At 49.1% G+C, this 15,292-nt stretch overlaps 1 protein-coding gene across 1 annotated transcript in view; it reads left to right on the top strand.

Annotated features, from left to right (window-relative positions):
* The first annotated feature begins 2,209 nt into the window (after nucleotides 1-2,209).
* The window catches only part of PSMD1 (proteasome 26S subunit, non-ATPase 1), a 99,436-nt gene continuing 86,353 nt past the window's right edge, over nucleotides 2,210-15,292 (top strand). The window contains exons 1-2 of the mRNA XM_088460931.1: nucleotides 2,210-2,351; nucleotides 8,855-8,898. Coding sequence (XP_088317057.1) covers nucleotides 2,237-2,351; nucleotides 8,855-8,898 — 159 coding nt within the window. The 5' untranslated portion in view covers nucleotides 2,210-2,236. The remainder of the gene's footprint in view (nucleotides 2,352-8,854; nucleotides 8,899-15,292) is intronic.

Raw genomic sequence — 15,292 nt, 5'->3', positions numbered from 1 at the left:
TGGCAGCACCATTTATCATACGCACAAATGTTATCACTCGTTGTGTATGATAAAACTTGTTGATAAATAGGCCCATATGTGTCAATCTGAATTGTGGACATTATATTACAGTACATATAATGTAACATTGCTTATTTTATATTACTGATGTATATATTTTATTAGTGGAATTACTTAGTGGTTTGAAATATATATAGCCGTCAATGCCCCAGTTTGATACTGCCCCTAATGTTTATTTCCCTTTAATTTGCCCCTACATGCTGGGCATGCCCCCTACCTGGCACACTTGGGAGGGGGATATGACACACATGCTTCAGGCACCATGGCTACACACTACACCTCTGACGATATATATTGTTCCAAAGCAGATCGGATATTTTATTATTATTATCATTTATTTTTATGGTGCCACAAGTGTTCCACAGCGCCTTACACAGTACATAAACAAATAGGTTGATTTACAGTGACTTACAGTACAATACAGGACATGGATAATATACATTGCTACATTCGCGACCATAACACCCAGATAAGCAACAATGCAAGGCAACCAAGTGTTAGGTCCCTGGTAGAATAAGAAGTAGATGAAGGTAGAGTAAGGAGAAACACAAGAGGGTAGAGGGCCCTGCTCATAGGAGCTTACATTCTAAAGGGGAGGGACAGACAAAGAGGTGTGACACAGATGGGGTAGGCAGGGAGGAAGCAAGTTAAGGGAGGAAGCAAGTTAAGATGAGAGCTGGAAGGCTTTGATGAAATAGTGGGTCTTGAGAGCCCGTTTGAAGGATTAAAGACAGGTGGAGAGTTTGATGGGAAGTGGTAGAGTCCCAAAGGTGGGGAGCAGCGCGGGCAAAATCTTGGTACCGATCACATAGTGTGTACGGCCTGCACGTGCCAATGGGTCGTTCATCGCATTGTCACATCTGCTATGGTGCACAGCAGATGGGGCAATGTGATGAATGACCACCACTTTTTCAATACTAATTAACTATATATAGATAATTATATATATTGACATTTGCAGTACTGCACCAACTGGCGGTGCAGTGGTTGCCTATATCTTTATTTTTTATGGTAGTGCATAGATCCACTTCAGTATTTGTACCTGGAAGTGACGTTAAGTAAGGGCGGAAGTGCAGTTCCATGCCCATAAAGGCCACCAATAGAAGAAATTTGTTCGCTCGCCACAGGTTTATATTCCCCCTCTGTGTTCACGTGGATAGTAGGGAATGACGTTGGACAGTAACCATACCTCCCAACTGTCCCGTATTCAGCGGGACAGTCCCGTTATCCTGGGACTGTCCCGTGGTCCCACCCACGGGCCGCAGTGGGGGCGAAGTTGGGGAGAGCACATACCGCTGCTCTGCAGATGCCGTGCGCAGATGCCTGTGTATGGAGAGCCTGGGGATACGCCCCCTATAATGACACAAACTGGGGTTGCTGCGAGGCTCCGCCCCATTTCCAAGAAGCCACGCCCCCTGCGCGTGAAGTGTCCCTATTCTTGGTGCACACAAGTTGGGAGGTATGCAGTAACTGATGATGTCAGGGTACAAATACTGAAGAGGATCTATCCACTACCATTTTTTTTATAGCGCTTAGGGGGGGATTTAATAAAGCTTGGAGAGAGATAAAATTGGAGATAAACAGCACCAACCAATCAGCTCCTAACTGTCACTTTACAGACTGTGTTTGAAAAATGAAAGTTAGAAGCTGATTGGTTGTTGCTATTTATCTCCAATTTTATCTCTCTCCAAGCTTTATTAAATCTCCCCCTTAGTTTTGCCAATATTTATCCCCTCCACGGAGAGGTCATCAGCCAGTATCCAGCGTCATTCCATACGGTTGGCTTTATTTCCGCTTTGTGCTAGGGACCTGGAAGTGACGTGAGTGAGGGCGGAAGTGCAGTTCCAGCCCATGACAACCAGCTAAAGAAGTACTTTGTCCCCACTTAGCCAAGTTTGTTGTCCCCTCGCGGGCTTGCTGCGCTCACCACGCTTCGGGGACGGAGGCTTGCTACGCTCGCTACATGGTTATATTCCCCCTCTATGCCCACTGGGATGGCAGGGAATGACGCTGGACACTGGCTGATGACGTCAGAGTCCTCTCCGTGAAGGGGATTAAGACAGTACCCTTCCAGCATTGAAGGGGAAATAAGCTCTACCTTGCCAATATCTAAAATGGCGCTGTACGAATACTTCCATGGCAACTGACCAAACCACTTCCGTCTCCTTCATGACGTATGGAGTGCGCCGGACACAGCAGAGTGATACAGGGATTTGCCGGGAGCAGAGATTGTACCGGATCACCGAGGAAGAGCGGAGAAGTACCACGGGACAACATGATTACCTCGGCGGGTGAGGAATCTGGCGCCGGAAGGCAGAACTAGGGGCATATCGGGCACAGCGTGAGAGAGTCCGGATTAGCTGACTCATTGTTCGGGGGCTCTGTGTGATTGTATGGGAATGTTGTCCCGGCTCCGGTGAGCTGCGGCTGCCCCTGGCACCCTATAGTGGGGTAGCCGGCAGACTGTCCGCAGGAGGGAAGGTAGTGCAGGAAGCGGAGGCAGAGGCACATGCTGAGTCACTTGCGGCGGAGGGAGGGAGGCCTTGTGTCATCTGTGTGCTGCTGAGCACCGGCCATGCTCTTCCTCCTGCTCATTCTGTGTAGCTATTTGCCCACTTATGTACCCCAGCTCTATGATGTGTATGTGTGCCCGTTGTGGCAACTTATTTACAATTGTGATATATTCACTTCTGGATGTAAGCAGTTATAGAATGTCTAATAACTTGTAAACATCAAGTATCATTGAAACTTTCACTTCAAAACAACTTTCTATATATACTTTAGATGTTAAAGTGTGTATACAGATGAGTGTATATTGTGTGTGGTTCGGTTAGGCGTTATGGGGGTGATTCAATTCAGTGCGATGTTGAATAGCGCTAGGAATATTCAATTAGAGGATTTCTGGTCGCACCCTCCTGAGGTGCGAGCAGAAGTCTGATTAAACTAGTGCCGCAATGCTGTTTTCGGGCTTAGCAAGTGCGCTAACAGCATCGCGGCTGGCACTTATGTCGAAGAATGCAGGTTACCGCGACTAATCGCGGGCTTAAGGGGGCAGATGTATGAAGTTCTGGAAAGTGATGAAGTGGAGAGTGATAAACGACCAACCAATCAGCTCCCAACTGTCATGTCACAGGCTGTGTTTGAAAAATGACAGTTGGGAGCTGATTGGTTGGTTGTTTATCACTCTGTACTTTATCTCTTCCCAGAGCTTCATACATCTGCCCCAATGTGTGGTAACCGACATCTCCCAGCTTCAGTGCAGGGCATGATGGGGACAATTTAATAGCTCCGGGAATTCCTGGCGTTAGTCAAATTGCGCTGAATTGAATCGCTCCCTTTGTCTGTACAATAGGATTTTATTAATATGGAATTTTTGCTTGTAATGGGGGGTTGGGGTTTGCAGAGAATATTGGATACTAATTCACCTACCTTTATAAAAGTAGCAGTAGCCAGACAACATCTGACTAAACATTTTACTGCTGGGGCATGTGGTTTAGGTGCAACTTTTGTATGTCTGCCTGGATGCAACATTTTTTGCCTTTAAAATATTCTACAGCCTCCTGCATTTTAACATTAGTTTGGTCACCAGTAACAAAAAAAAAATTACTTTCAGTATGCATTTGTAGAGATTTGACATCTTCTGCAGTGGTGTATCCTCCTGTAATATATACACACACACCTCCTTTGGATTGCTGCGACTTACCTCTCCTCCATGAGACCGAGCTCTCAGTCAGCTCCGCCTCTGACAGAAACAGACACCATTGTATGTCTAGCAGTGCTCTCAGCTAGCTCCACCTCCGTCAGAAACACACCATTGCATCTCTAGCAATGCTCTTAGCCGGCTCTGCTTTCGTTAGAAACAGTCACCATTGTATCTCTAGTAATGCTCACCGCTGGCTCCGCCTCTGTCAGAAACATACACCTCTAGAGAAATCTCTAGCAATGTGAATCTAGAGTTCTAGACCATTGTTTCCAAATTCCTTAAATGCTCCCAATGGGCTCGATTCAATTCAACGCAAATTGAATAGCGCCGGGAATGAGCTCCCAGAGCTATTCAATTCAGCACGCTGTTAAGCCGACTAAGGATCTGTTCTCGCACCCCTCCTGGGGTGTGAGCAGAAATCCATTAAAACTCCTGGCGCAATGCTTTTTTCTGCCCTTAGCACAGCGGAAACAGCACCGCGCTGGGCAGTTTAGTTGGAGAATGCCGGTTCTCGCGACTAAACACCATGTTTAAGGTGCAAGAGCGGGCTTTCTCCGACCTAACAGTGTGCTGAATTGAATAGCTCCGGAAGCTTCTTCCCGGCGCTATTCAATTCGCGTTGAATTAATGCGTGCCCAATGAGCCATGCTTTTAGAGGCCCTAGGCCATCATACTCAAGCAAACTAGTCTATCTGATTTGGTCAGTAAATATCCACATAGAATGAAAATATGACTTGTTTGGGGTATTTGTACTGTAGCCTGAAGTGCTGGTTTTGATCACAATAGCTATATAATAGTTTCTTAAGGTCTGTGTGTCTCCTTCGTGCATGCGCACCCCTCCAATGGCTCCCGCTGCAGTGAGTGCCGGGAAGTGCTAAGTATATGCAGTGGGGGACGGACCAAGGTGACCCATTATATGCTAAGGGGTCTATTTACTAAGCATTGTTAGGAGACAGAGTGATAAGGTGCCAGCCAATCAGCTCCCAACTGTCATTTTTCGAACACAGCCTGTGAGATGGTAGTTAGGAGCGGATTTTCTGGCACCTTATATAATTTCACTCTGTCTCCTAACACTGCTTAGTAAATAGACCCCTAAGTCAAATACATTAGTATACAGAATGGAAGTTGCTTAATCAGTTTATTGGCCCATCGCAGGTGAGTGTAATGGTGGGTACACACCTAAGCGATATATCTGCAGATCGAGTAATCTGCAGATAATGGTCGTTCATACACGCTGAACCATCATCTGCATGTTGCAGCGGGTCCCAGCGGTGGGGGTGGGTTGGGTTGGGGGCGGGTTGGGGGCGTGTCCCGCCTCTTCCCTGCGGCTGCCGCTGTGTGTGTGTGTGTGTACGGGCGGTCTGCAGACCGTCCATACACACCTGCCGATGGACAGATATGTCTGCAGACATATCTGTCCATCGGCTGTGCAGCGCAGCCAATGCGATTTGTTTGTGAACGACGCCGTTCACAGACATATTGCTGGTACACACTTGCCGACGTGCAGCAGATATATTGGCCGATCAGTTGATCGGCCAATATATGTCAGTGAGTACCCAGCATAAGGGATGGTTTAAACTAGATTAAAAAAATAAAATAAAATTTTCCCCCAGCACTCTGCAAAGGATCATCAAAGGAGACTTGCAACCTACGTAATAAAACGCAGAGGACTCAGTTACACACATTTGCAAACATATTAACCTACCGGCCACATCAAGGCGTTTCTGCTCTTGTAGTCCTTCACTACACTATAATAGCACCACTGTAGGTCATATATCTATGCATTTCTAAACTTAGAGCCAACTCACCTGGAGACACCCCTGGATGCCCAAATATGGCACTACATGAAGCAGCATACCCTCCATCTAATGATTCCATACCTATTTTCTATTTTGGCAGGGTAGGGTCACATGGGGCATACTGCATAATTGGAAACTGGTCATTCATTGAAGTGTCAAAAGTCATGGGATAGCAGTATGTAATGGTGGTGGTAGGTGGCGTCACTGTACTGTGACATCTTGGAAATGCCCAGACCTACATCAGCTTTAATCTGCCATCTTGTGAGTCAGTTTGAACACAGGCTAGGCAGCTCATGGCAAAACAATGTGAATTATCAGCGCTCGAAAGGACATGATGGTGCCTGACGAATTGGACATTCCATTTACAAAGTTGTGCGAATATTTAACATTCCTCGCTCTACGGTGTCACGTGTGTAACGGGAATACCTCACGGAAGGCATTACCACTGGCTTAAATCGCTTCCACATTCTATACAGGAGGTACCAGGTGCATATCCAGCAGGTCAATGCAGCATTCTTTAGCTTACATGGGATATGGGAGCAGAAGACCCACCAGAGTGTCCCAGTTAACACTAAGACACCATATAACAGCGCCTCACCTGGCTCCTGACATCACTATTTGGGCCCTGGAAGATTGGCAACATGTGGCATGGTCCAAAGAGTCACGGCTCCAATTCTTTCAGGCTGATGATAGGGTTCGGGTGTGGGGGGCAGACCCCATGAGGCCATGGACCCCAATTGTTAACATGGCACTGTGCAGGCTGATGGTGGTTCCATAATTGTGTGGAATGTGTTTGCGTGGCATGGGTTGGGTCTGTTAGTCCGCCAGAACTTGTCATTAACCGGTAACCACTGTTGCGTTTCTTCATGACCATCTGCAGTCCTTCATGGACTTCATGTACACCCACAACGAAGAAATATTTCAGCAGGTTAATGCACTGTCAGCAGTCCCAAGAATTGGTTTGAGGAGCATTCTGAAGATTTCCGGCGAATGGTGTGACCCACCACGTTCGCCCGACATGAACCCAATCGAGCATTTAGTGGACTTGATGGAGAGGTTCATTCACACCCTAGATCCTGCACCTACAAATATTAGGGATCTGTGGGAAGCTATCCAGAAGGCATGGGCCAACATCTCTCCAGAGGTCTTCCGTCCACTTGTGGAATCGATGCTACATGAAGTTGCTGCACTTCGCTGGCTAGAAGGGGTCCTGGGGAAGAATAAGTCTAAAGCGCTGGAATTCGTATCAATCTAACAAAGGATATATATCAAAAAAATCATAAGATCTAATAAAAATATTGATTAGTCCAATTGTGTGGATAGATACACCTGTTGATAAGCAGCAGTTAAACCAATGGTAGCAAACCAAGAGACATACAAGAAGGAAAAAAAATCAGGTAACCGCGCTCTTGAAAGTGTAAACCATCAACAACGTGTGATTAGAAATTACATTTAATCCAGATATATGAACATGTAAAAAAAAAACACATATAGACACAATTAATGTACTAGGTAACACAATAAAAACTGGTGTATTAAATTCCCATCTAATTGGGTAATGTCAGCTGATAGCTGATTGTTCTGGTTATTCAGGATATGTGAGCACCCCACGCTCTTGGTGGTCTCCATTCCGGCATCAATAGCCTGCATACAGACCACGACGGGACCTGCAGACCAAGACCAGTATTTACACATAGAGGAGAAGGGAGAGCGGTGGGCGCCCACACACTGTGCAGCTAACAAGCATCACACACCGCGCTGACAGCACCCCCAAAACTTCATCCTCAATCTGGTCCAATTTTTCTGGTTCAACAAGAACTGGGTGAGTGACAATATATTCACGCTTACAAGGACAGAGCTTATTTAATGCACTGTATCTATACAGTTCAAATCAACATAAGCACCATTAAAAGTGAAATACAATTTATTCACATACTCGGCTCCATATTAATGTGAACAAAGTGGACACTGGCATTCTTAACTCTCTCTGAGGGATTGCTGTCATTCCATATACACCGGTGAATTTCCTATACTGATTCAATTAGCCGGACGCGGCTAATCAGTTAGGACTACCTAAGATATTGAAGATATTTATGTACACAAGTTTATTAGAACATCAGAGTTCATTTCAAGAGTTATTTTTCCTGTGAATTCAATACAAAGAACAATCGGCTATCAGCTGACATTACCCAATTAGATGGGAATTTAATACACCAGTTGTTATTGTGTTACCTAGTACATTAATTGTGTCTGTGTTTTTTTACATGTTCATATATCTGGATTAAATGTAATTTCTAATAACATGCTGTTGATGGTTTACACTTTCAAGAGCGTGGTTACCTGATTTTTTCCTTCTAGAAGAGGTCCTACATGATACTAGGCATCTATCCCATGAAGTTTTTCATTTCTCAGTGTTTAGTAGTTGTTTGCATATGCAAGGAAGAACAGTTATCTCAGATGCCGGTAAGGAATACTGATGTGTGATGTGCTGGAGAAAGTCTCCTCTGCCCACCAGTCTTTCATGCTGAGCGCTTTTACCTGTTGAGGTGCCAAGAGCAATGACTGATAATTTAGGAGGGAGTTGCTAGCAGATCAGTTTTTTTATCTGATCTGTTTATATACACCTCTATCACGCTTCTTACTCCTGGTATCTTGACTCCTGAGGTTGGTTACTAAATTGTACTCATTTGTTGAGGCTGTGAAATATCAAGGTATGGGGGAAATTCAATTCTCTTTGTAGGGATGCAGCTCCTGGGTTAAGTTCCCGGAGCTATTAAATTGCCTGCGCAGAAACCCGTGACTAGTAGATTTCTGCTCGCACCCTCCTGAAGTGCGAGTAGGAATTTGTGTTAACTATTGCCTTGGGGCTAGTCGTAGTGTTACCCCTTGCGGTAAAAGCATCACATACGGCACTTAAGCTGGGAGGTGCTGTTTACCGCGACTAAGTCCTGGGCATTAGTCAAGGTACGGTGCATCTGCCGGCTTAAGTGCTTGGCACGGTGCAGTCAATTGCATAGCTCTGGGCACTTAACCCAGGAACTGCATCCTCCACAAAAATAATTTCCCCCTATGAGCTTTTTTAAATGACAGATTATGATTAAAAGATGGCATTAATGGTGTTTGGTATGCTGTAGTTTTCACATACCCTTATTAGATTGTGAAGCAAATTTATATGGTGTGCTGTTAGTGATAAGATGTATATAGTCATGAACTGTAAAGGTACGAGATTGCATATGTTGAATTTGGCATTCATGTTATTTGCAATTAATTGTATTGTCTTACACTCTCACAGCTGGTATTCTTTCTCTTCTTGATGAAGATGAGCCTCAGCTCAAGGTATAGACTTTATTTTTTTGTTTTCATCTAATATTTTTAAAATTGGTTTAGATACATTATTTTAAGTATACTGCTTATAGAAACATTTTCCACTCCGAACCTGTAATCCACATGATCAAATATTTTTCTACTTCAGGGTCCATAGGGTATCCACAGGATACCTTGGGGTATAGGTGTGACGTCAGTCGCAGGGCACCAAAGAGTTAAGCTTTCAGCCTCCCAGGATGCACTAGGTCCCCCTCCTATACCCCGCCCCCGGGCCAAGGCACCCCAGTTTAGTTTGGTGCCCGGCCGGAGTCGGGTGCACCTGTTGGAGTGGGGGCTAGAAGAGCCCCTGAAGCTTTTTCTTCATGCAGCTGTGGCTGCACATCTGGATGAACAGCATGGACAGTCAGTCCTGACGTCCATGCTGTCTTCCCTACACCCCGCCGGTACCAGAACGCCGGTACTGATCCGGGGATGCTGGTGGGCGTCTGGGGTCACAGCTAGCGGTGACCCCAGATGCTCCGGACCATGGCCGGATTCAAGGGGGACAGAGGTAAGCAGCGAGGTCCCGCGGTGGGTCCCCGCTGATCACATGGTCCTAAGTCCCCAGGCAGGGGGCTCCCTGGGGACTGGCTGCAGCGTGGAGCCAGGCGACCAACCTGCGCTTCCACTACCCCCTGGGACAGCGGACCGCAGCAGAGCGGTAGCGCTGCGGCGTCCCAGGGGTTAAATGCATGCCAGGGGAGCGTGCCTTCCCTGTCTCACAGCCGGCGCCTCCCCCGCTGCACACAGCCCTCTCTGCACTGTGCTGACTGGTCCTGTGTCAGCGCTCCTCCCCCAGGCCAGCTTCTCTCTGCTCCTCGGCGGCCATCTTCTCTGCAACGCATGGTGAACGCTGCTGGAAGTCTGGAAGGAAGCATCGTGGTCTGGGTCCCCCCGCATACCTCTCCTCCGCTGTGGCTCAGGTCTGTGTATGCAGCGCTGTGTCCTACCAGGCCCTGTGTCTGTGTCTGTGTAGTTGAGTGATCAGCGCTGTTAGTGCAGGAATTGTTATTTCTCTGCATTGTATGTGACTGTGCTAGCGCTGCCTGTAACTTTTCTTCTCTAAACTGTCAGCTTTATTACTGTCCCTGTTCTTTCTGCTAAAGCCCTTGCGGTGCGGTGCTGCAGGGTGGTCTCTCGCCTATTTAATACTTAATTGGTGAGAGAGGTCACATACGTGGTGCCATCATGTCTGAAAGTGATTTTCCCCTCCGGCTACAGTGTACCACGTGCAAAGTACCGTTAGCGGAGGGGGAGGGTAGCGCGGAGGGCCTTTGCCGGCAGTGTTTGTCCATGGCGCGGCCTATTACGGTTACAGCACCGGTACAGGAGCCGCCCTGGGCTTGTTTCGCTCAGGCGTTAACAGCTTTAGTGGGCCAGTTAGCTCCGCAGCCCGCGTTTACTCCGATGGGTTTGTCCCAGCAGTCTGTGGTGTCGTCACCCATGCAGGGGTTCCCACGACAATTGGTGGTACCCCACAGTCTCCCTATTTCCCCGCTCCCGGGTTCTCAGGAGCCAGCGTGGGTTAACTCCCTGACGAGTTCTGTACAGCACTTGTCGGATGTGTTGCAAGGGGAGTCTGTGATGCGGCCTCATAAAAGGCCGGTGGCGTCTCTGTCCGCTCCTTATGAGGATGACGAAGGGACGTCTGATGATGGGGAGATTCTGGATCCTTACGATCAGGAACCTCTCCATACTAAGGACGCTGATGCTAAGTCCAAAGTATATATTCCTGGACTTATTTGGGCGGTCCGCACAGCCTTGGTGATTGAGGACGAAGTTCCCCCAGCGGCTAAATCTAAGTATGCCTTTTTCAAAGATGTGAAGGGCGATGCCACAGTCTTTCCTCTTTCGGGTCAGTTGGTGGACCATTTAGAGGAGGCGTGGAAACAACCTGGCAAAAGATACCAGCCGCAGAGACGCCTGGCGGTGGCTTATCCGTTCGCGGATAATTATTTTGCTAAGTGGGAATCCCCTCCACAGGTGGATTCTCACGTGACCCGTCTTGTCCGTAGTGCCACATTGCCGATGCCATCCATGTCCTCCCTTAAGGATGCTACGGACCGCAAGGTAGAAATCTGCCTGAAGTCCGCTTATTCCCTTGCAGGGGGGGCAGCACGGCCGGCTATGGCCATTTGCTGGGTTGCCAGAGCGATGGAGCGCTGGGCGGATTCATTAGAGGCTTCTTTTGAATCCGACTGTCCGGCCGAACAGGCGGAGTTGATTGGCAATCTCCGTGATTCGGCCACCTACATCAACGAGGCAGCTCTAGACATTAGTACTCTGGTGTCTAGAATTTCTTCAGCAGCGGTAGCTGCTCGTCGCACCTTGTGGCTGCGATCCTGGAAGGCGGACGCAGATTCTAAGAAAGGTCTGGAAGCGTTGCCGTTTACCGGAGAAGTTCTCTTCGGTCCGGATCTGGATAAGATTGTGGCCACGCTGGCGGCAGCCAAATCTGCTTGTCTCCCGTCGGCCGCTGCTCCTTCTGGTTCTGGACCATCTTCCTTTCGGTCATCTAGGGCCCAGGGCAGGCCCAAACCACAGTCGTTTCCTCGACAGGCTGGCCCTAAGAAATCGGTCAAGCCCCGGAAACAGGCATGGAGTACCAGACGTCCGGCCCCCAAGCCAGATGACAAGCCTGCGGCCTGACGGTCCGGGTCTCCCCTTGGGGGATCCCAGGGTGGGAGGCCGCCTGCTGCAGTTCTCCCGGTGTTGGTCGTTCACTACGACAGACACTTGGGTTCTGGAGGTGGTCTCCCACGGGTACGCCCTCTCCTTCCGGCACAGACCCCCGGCTCGATTCTTCACCACGGGTCTACCATCAGACCGGAACAAGGCTACGGAGCTGCGGAAGGTATTGCACACTATGCTCCAGGCTGGAGTTATAGTGCCTGTTCCATTCTCCCAGAGGGGCCAGGGTTTCTATTCAAATCTATTTTTGGTACAGAAACCCAATGGGTCATATCGTCCGATTCTCAACCTCAAAGCACTCAACAAGTCTTTGCGGGTCCCGAAGTTTCGGATGGAGACCCTACGGTCCATCATTCTGGCGCTGGAACCTGGGGACTACATGGTGTCATTGGACATACAGGACGCTTACCTGCATGTCCCTATAATTTTGCGCCATCAAGAGTTCCTTCGGTTTGCAATCCGCAGCGACCACTTCCAGTTTCGGGCGTTACCTTTTGGCCTGGCGACAGCACCACGTGTTTTCACCAAGGTGATGGCGGTCATGGCGGCTTCTCTGCGGCTGCAAGGAGTCCGCATGTTGCCGTACTTGGACGACCTGTTATTGGTGGCAGGATCTCCAGAGCTCCTGTTATACCACTTGGACCTGACCATTGCACTGCTGCAACGGCACGGCTGGCTAATCAACTGGCAGAAGTCCACTCTAATCCCGTCTCGGAGGATTCTGCATCTTGGAGCCTTATTGGACTCGGGACAGCAAAGGATCTTCGTGACGGAGGACAAGATCTCTGCTTTACAGTCAAGGGTGCGCAGTTGTCTGCACAGCCGCCGGGTGTCCTTACACTCGGCGATGAGGTTACTGGGCTCCATGGTGTCGGTGTTCGACATGGTGGAATACGCCCAGTTTCACTCCAGACCTCTGCAGCACCTGATCCTGTCCAAGTGGAATGGGCTGCCTCAGTCTCTGAAGTTCCAGACGATTGTGCTCACCCCGGAGGTTCGCCTGTCCCTTGCGTGGTGGTTAAAGACGACCCACCTCAACAAGGGACGTCCGTTCTGGGTTCCAAATTGGGTCCTGTTGACAACGGACGCCAGTCTTCGGGGCTGGGGAGCAGTTTCGGGTCCACACTTGTTCCAGGGCAGGTGGACGCCGACAGAAGCGGAGTTTCCAATAAATATCTTGGAACTCCGTGCGGTCTTCAATGCTCTCCTGCAGGCACAGCGGTTTCTCCGGGGTCACCCGGTGCAGGTCCAGTCGGACAATGCTACCACCGTGGCCTACATAAACAGGCAAGGAGGAACTCGCAGTCGGGCGGCTTTCGTAGAGGTCTCTCGGATCCTGGTTTGGGCGGAGCGCAATCTTCCGGCCATATCAGCGGTCTTCATCCCGGGAGTGCTAAATTGGGAGGCGGACTTTCTAAGTCGCCAGGACGTTCATCCAGGGGAATGGTCCCTGCACCCGGACGTTTTTCAACTACTGGTGGACAGGTGGGGTCTTCCAGAAATCGACCTCATGGCGTCCCGGCACAACAACAAGTTGCCGGTGTACGGGTCTCGCACAAGAGACGAAGGGGCGTCTCTGGTGGATGCTCTGTCCGTCCGGTGGACGTTCAGGTTCGCATACCTGTTCCCTCCGGTCTCCCTTCTTCCACGGGTGATCCGGAAATTCAAACAGGAAGGAGGGACGCTCCTGTTGATAGCTCCCGCGTGGCCCAGATGGCACTGGTTCTCAGACCTTCAGGGTCTGTCCGTGGACAGTCCTCTGCGGTTGCCGCTACGACCGGACCTTCTGTCTCAGGGTCCTTGTCTTCACCCGGACCTGACTCGGCTGTCTTTGGCGGCGTGGCTGTTGAGACGGCCATGCTGAGGTCCCGGGGGTTTTCCAGCTCTGTGGTGCGTACCATGTTACGAGCTCGGAAACCGTCTTCCGCGAGGATATACCATCGCGTGTGGCATACGTTCTTCCAGTGGTGTCGACCGAGAGGTTAAGCACCGCGGGAGTTTCGTCTGTCTCGGATTCTCGCCTTCCTGCAAGCGGGACTAGATCATGGGCTTCGCCTTGCTTCTTTGAAGGTACAGGTTTCGGCCCTATCTGTCTGGTTTCACCGTAGGATTGCTACAGTCCCGGTTGTGCGCACCTTTATGCAAGGTGTTCTCCGTATTCAGCCGCCCTTTGTTCCACCTGTGGCGCCTTGGGATTTGGCTGTGGTCCTGAGGGCTCTCCAAGGACCGCCGTTTGAACCACTGGGCTCAGTGGATATTAAATGGCTAACAGCTAAGACTGTTTTCCTTCTGGCCGTTGCTTCAGCCAGACGTGTTTCTGAGTTAGGGGCTCTTTCTTGTAGACCCCCTTTCTTGGTTTTTCATGGGAACAGGGCAGTGCTCCGCACTCGGCCCGAGTTTCTTCCCAAAGTTGTTTCCCAGTTTCATGTTAACGAGGAAATAGTTGTTCCGGCCTTTAACTCACCGGGTCTTTCCGTGGGTGAGGCCTCTTTGGATGTTGTGCGGGCCTTAAGGACTTATGTTGACCGCACTTCTTCGTTTAGGAAGTCGGACGCTTTGTTGTCCTCTATGGCTTCTGTAAAAAGGGTTGGCCTGCTTCAAAGCAAACTTTGGCAGCCTGGATCCGTATGGCTATTTCTGAAGCTTATCTTCATGAAGGCCTACCGGTCCCTCCTTCTCTGAAGGCTCATTCCACTAGGTCTGTGGGTCCTTCGTGGGCAGCTCGACGTGGTGCCTCGGCAGTTCAGATCTGCAAGGCTGCTACGTGGTCTTCTGTCCATACCTTCGTGAGGTATTACAGGTTTGACACCTACGCCTCTCAGGATGCTTCCTTCGGGCGGCGGATTCTCCTTTCTGCACAGGAGCGTCCCCACCCTTAAAGGATACTGCTTTGGGACATCCCCAAGGTATCCTGTGGATACCCTATGGACCCTGAAGTAGAAAATATGAGATATGGTAAGAACTTACCCTTGTTATCTCTATTTCTACGAAGTCCATAGGGTTCCACAGGACTCCCGCCCTGTCGCACCTGTGCTGCAGATGGGCTTTGCTCTGGTCACCGGTTTTCCGTCTCCCTCTGGTGAGAATGTGATTCTTGTATGTGTCCAGATCTTTGTTCTCTCTCTTCCTTCTCCTCCTCCGGCCTATGGCTTGGTAACTAACTGAGGTGCCTTGGCCCGGGGGCGGGGTATAGGAGGGGGACCTAGTGCATCCTGGGAGGCTGAAAGCTTAACTCTTTGGTGCCCTGCGACTGACGTCACACCTATACCCCAAGGTATCCTGTGGAACCCTATGGACTTCGTAGAAATAGAGATAACAAGGGTAAGTTCTTACCATATCTCATATTGTTTTAAGGTTAGTCATTGTGTATTATTTAATATAACTATTACTATATGATATATACAATAAATACTATAAGTCCTTCTTTACCTTCCATGCCACCAAAACTTATTTACGCTCTTATCATTTTCTGCTTAGACTACTGTAACCTCCTCCTCTCTAGCTTTGCTTTATTACCTCTCCCCACTTCAATCCATCCTTAATACTGCTATTTGCTTAATTTTCTCTCCTGCCATATGGCATCTGCTTACCCTTCTGCAACCTGCTTCTCTGCCTTACCTCACAATCTGGTTGAACCTCCTAACCCTTACTTACATTTTTTTTAACCCCTCCCCTT

Source organism: Taudactylus pleione, unplaced genomic scaffold (genome assembly GCF_031769625.1).
Source record: "Taudactylus pleione unplaced genomic scaffold, aTauple2 ptg000995l, whole genome shotgun sequence".
Taxonomy (NCBI): domain Eukaryota; kingdom Metazoa; phylum Chordata; class Amphibia; order Anura; family Myobatrachidae; genus Taudactylus; species Taudactylus pleione.
This window is presented reverse-complemented; position numbering and strand designations above follow the sequence as displayed.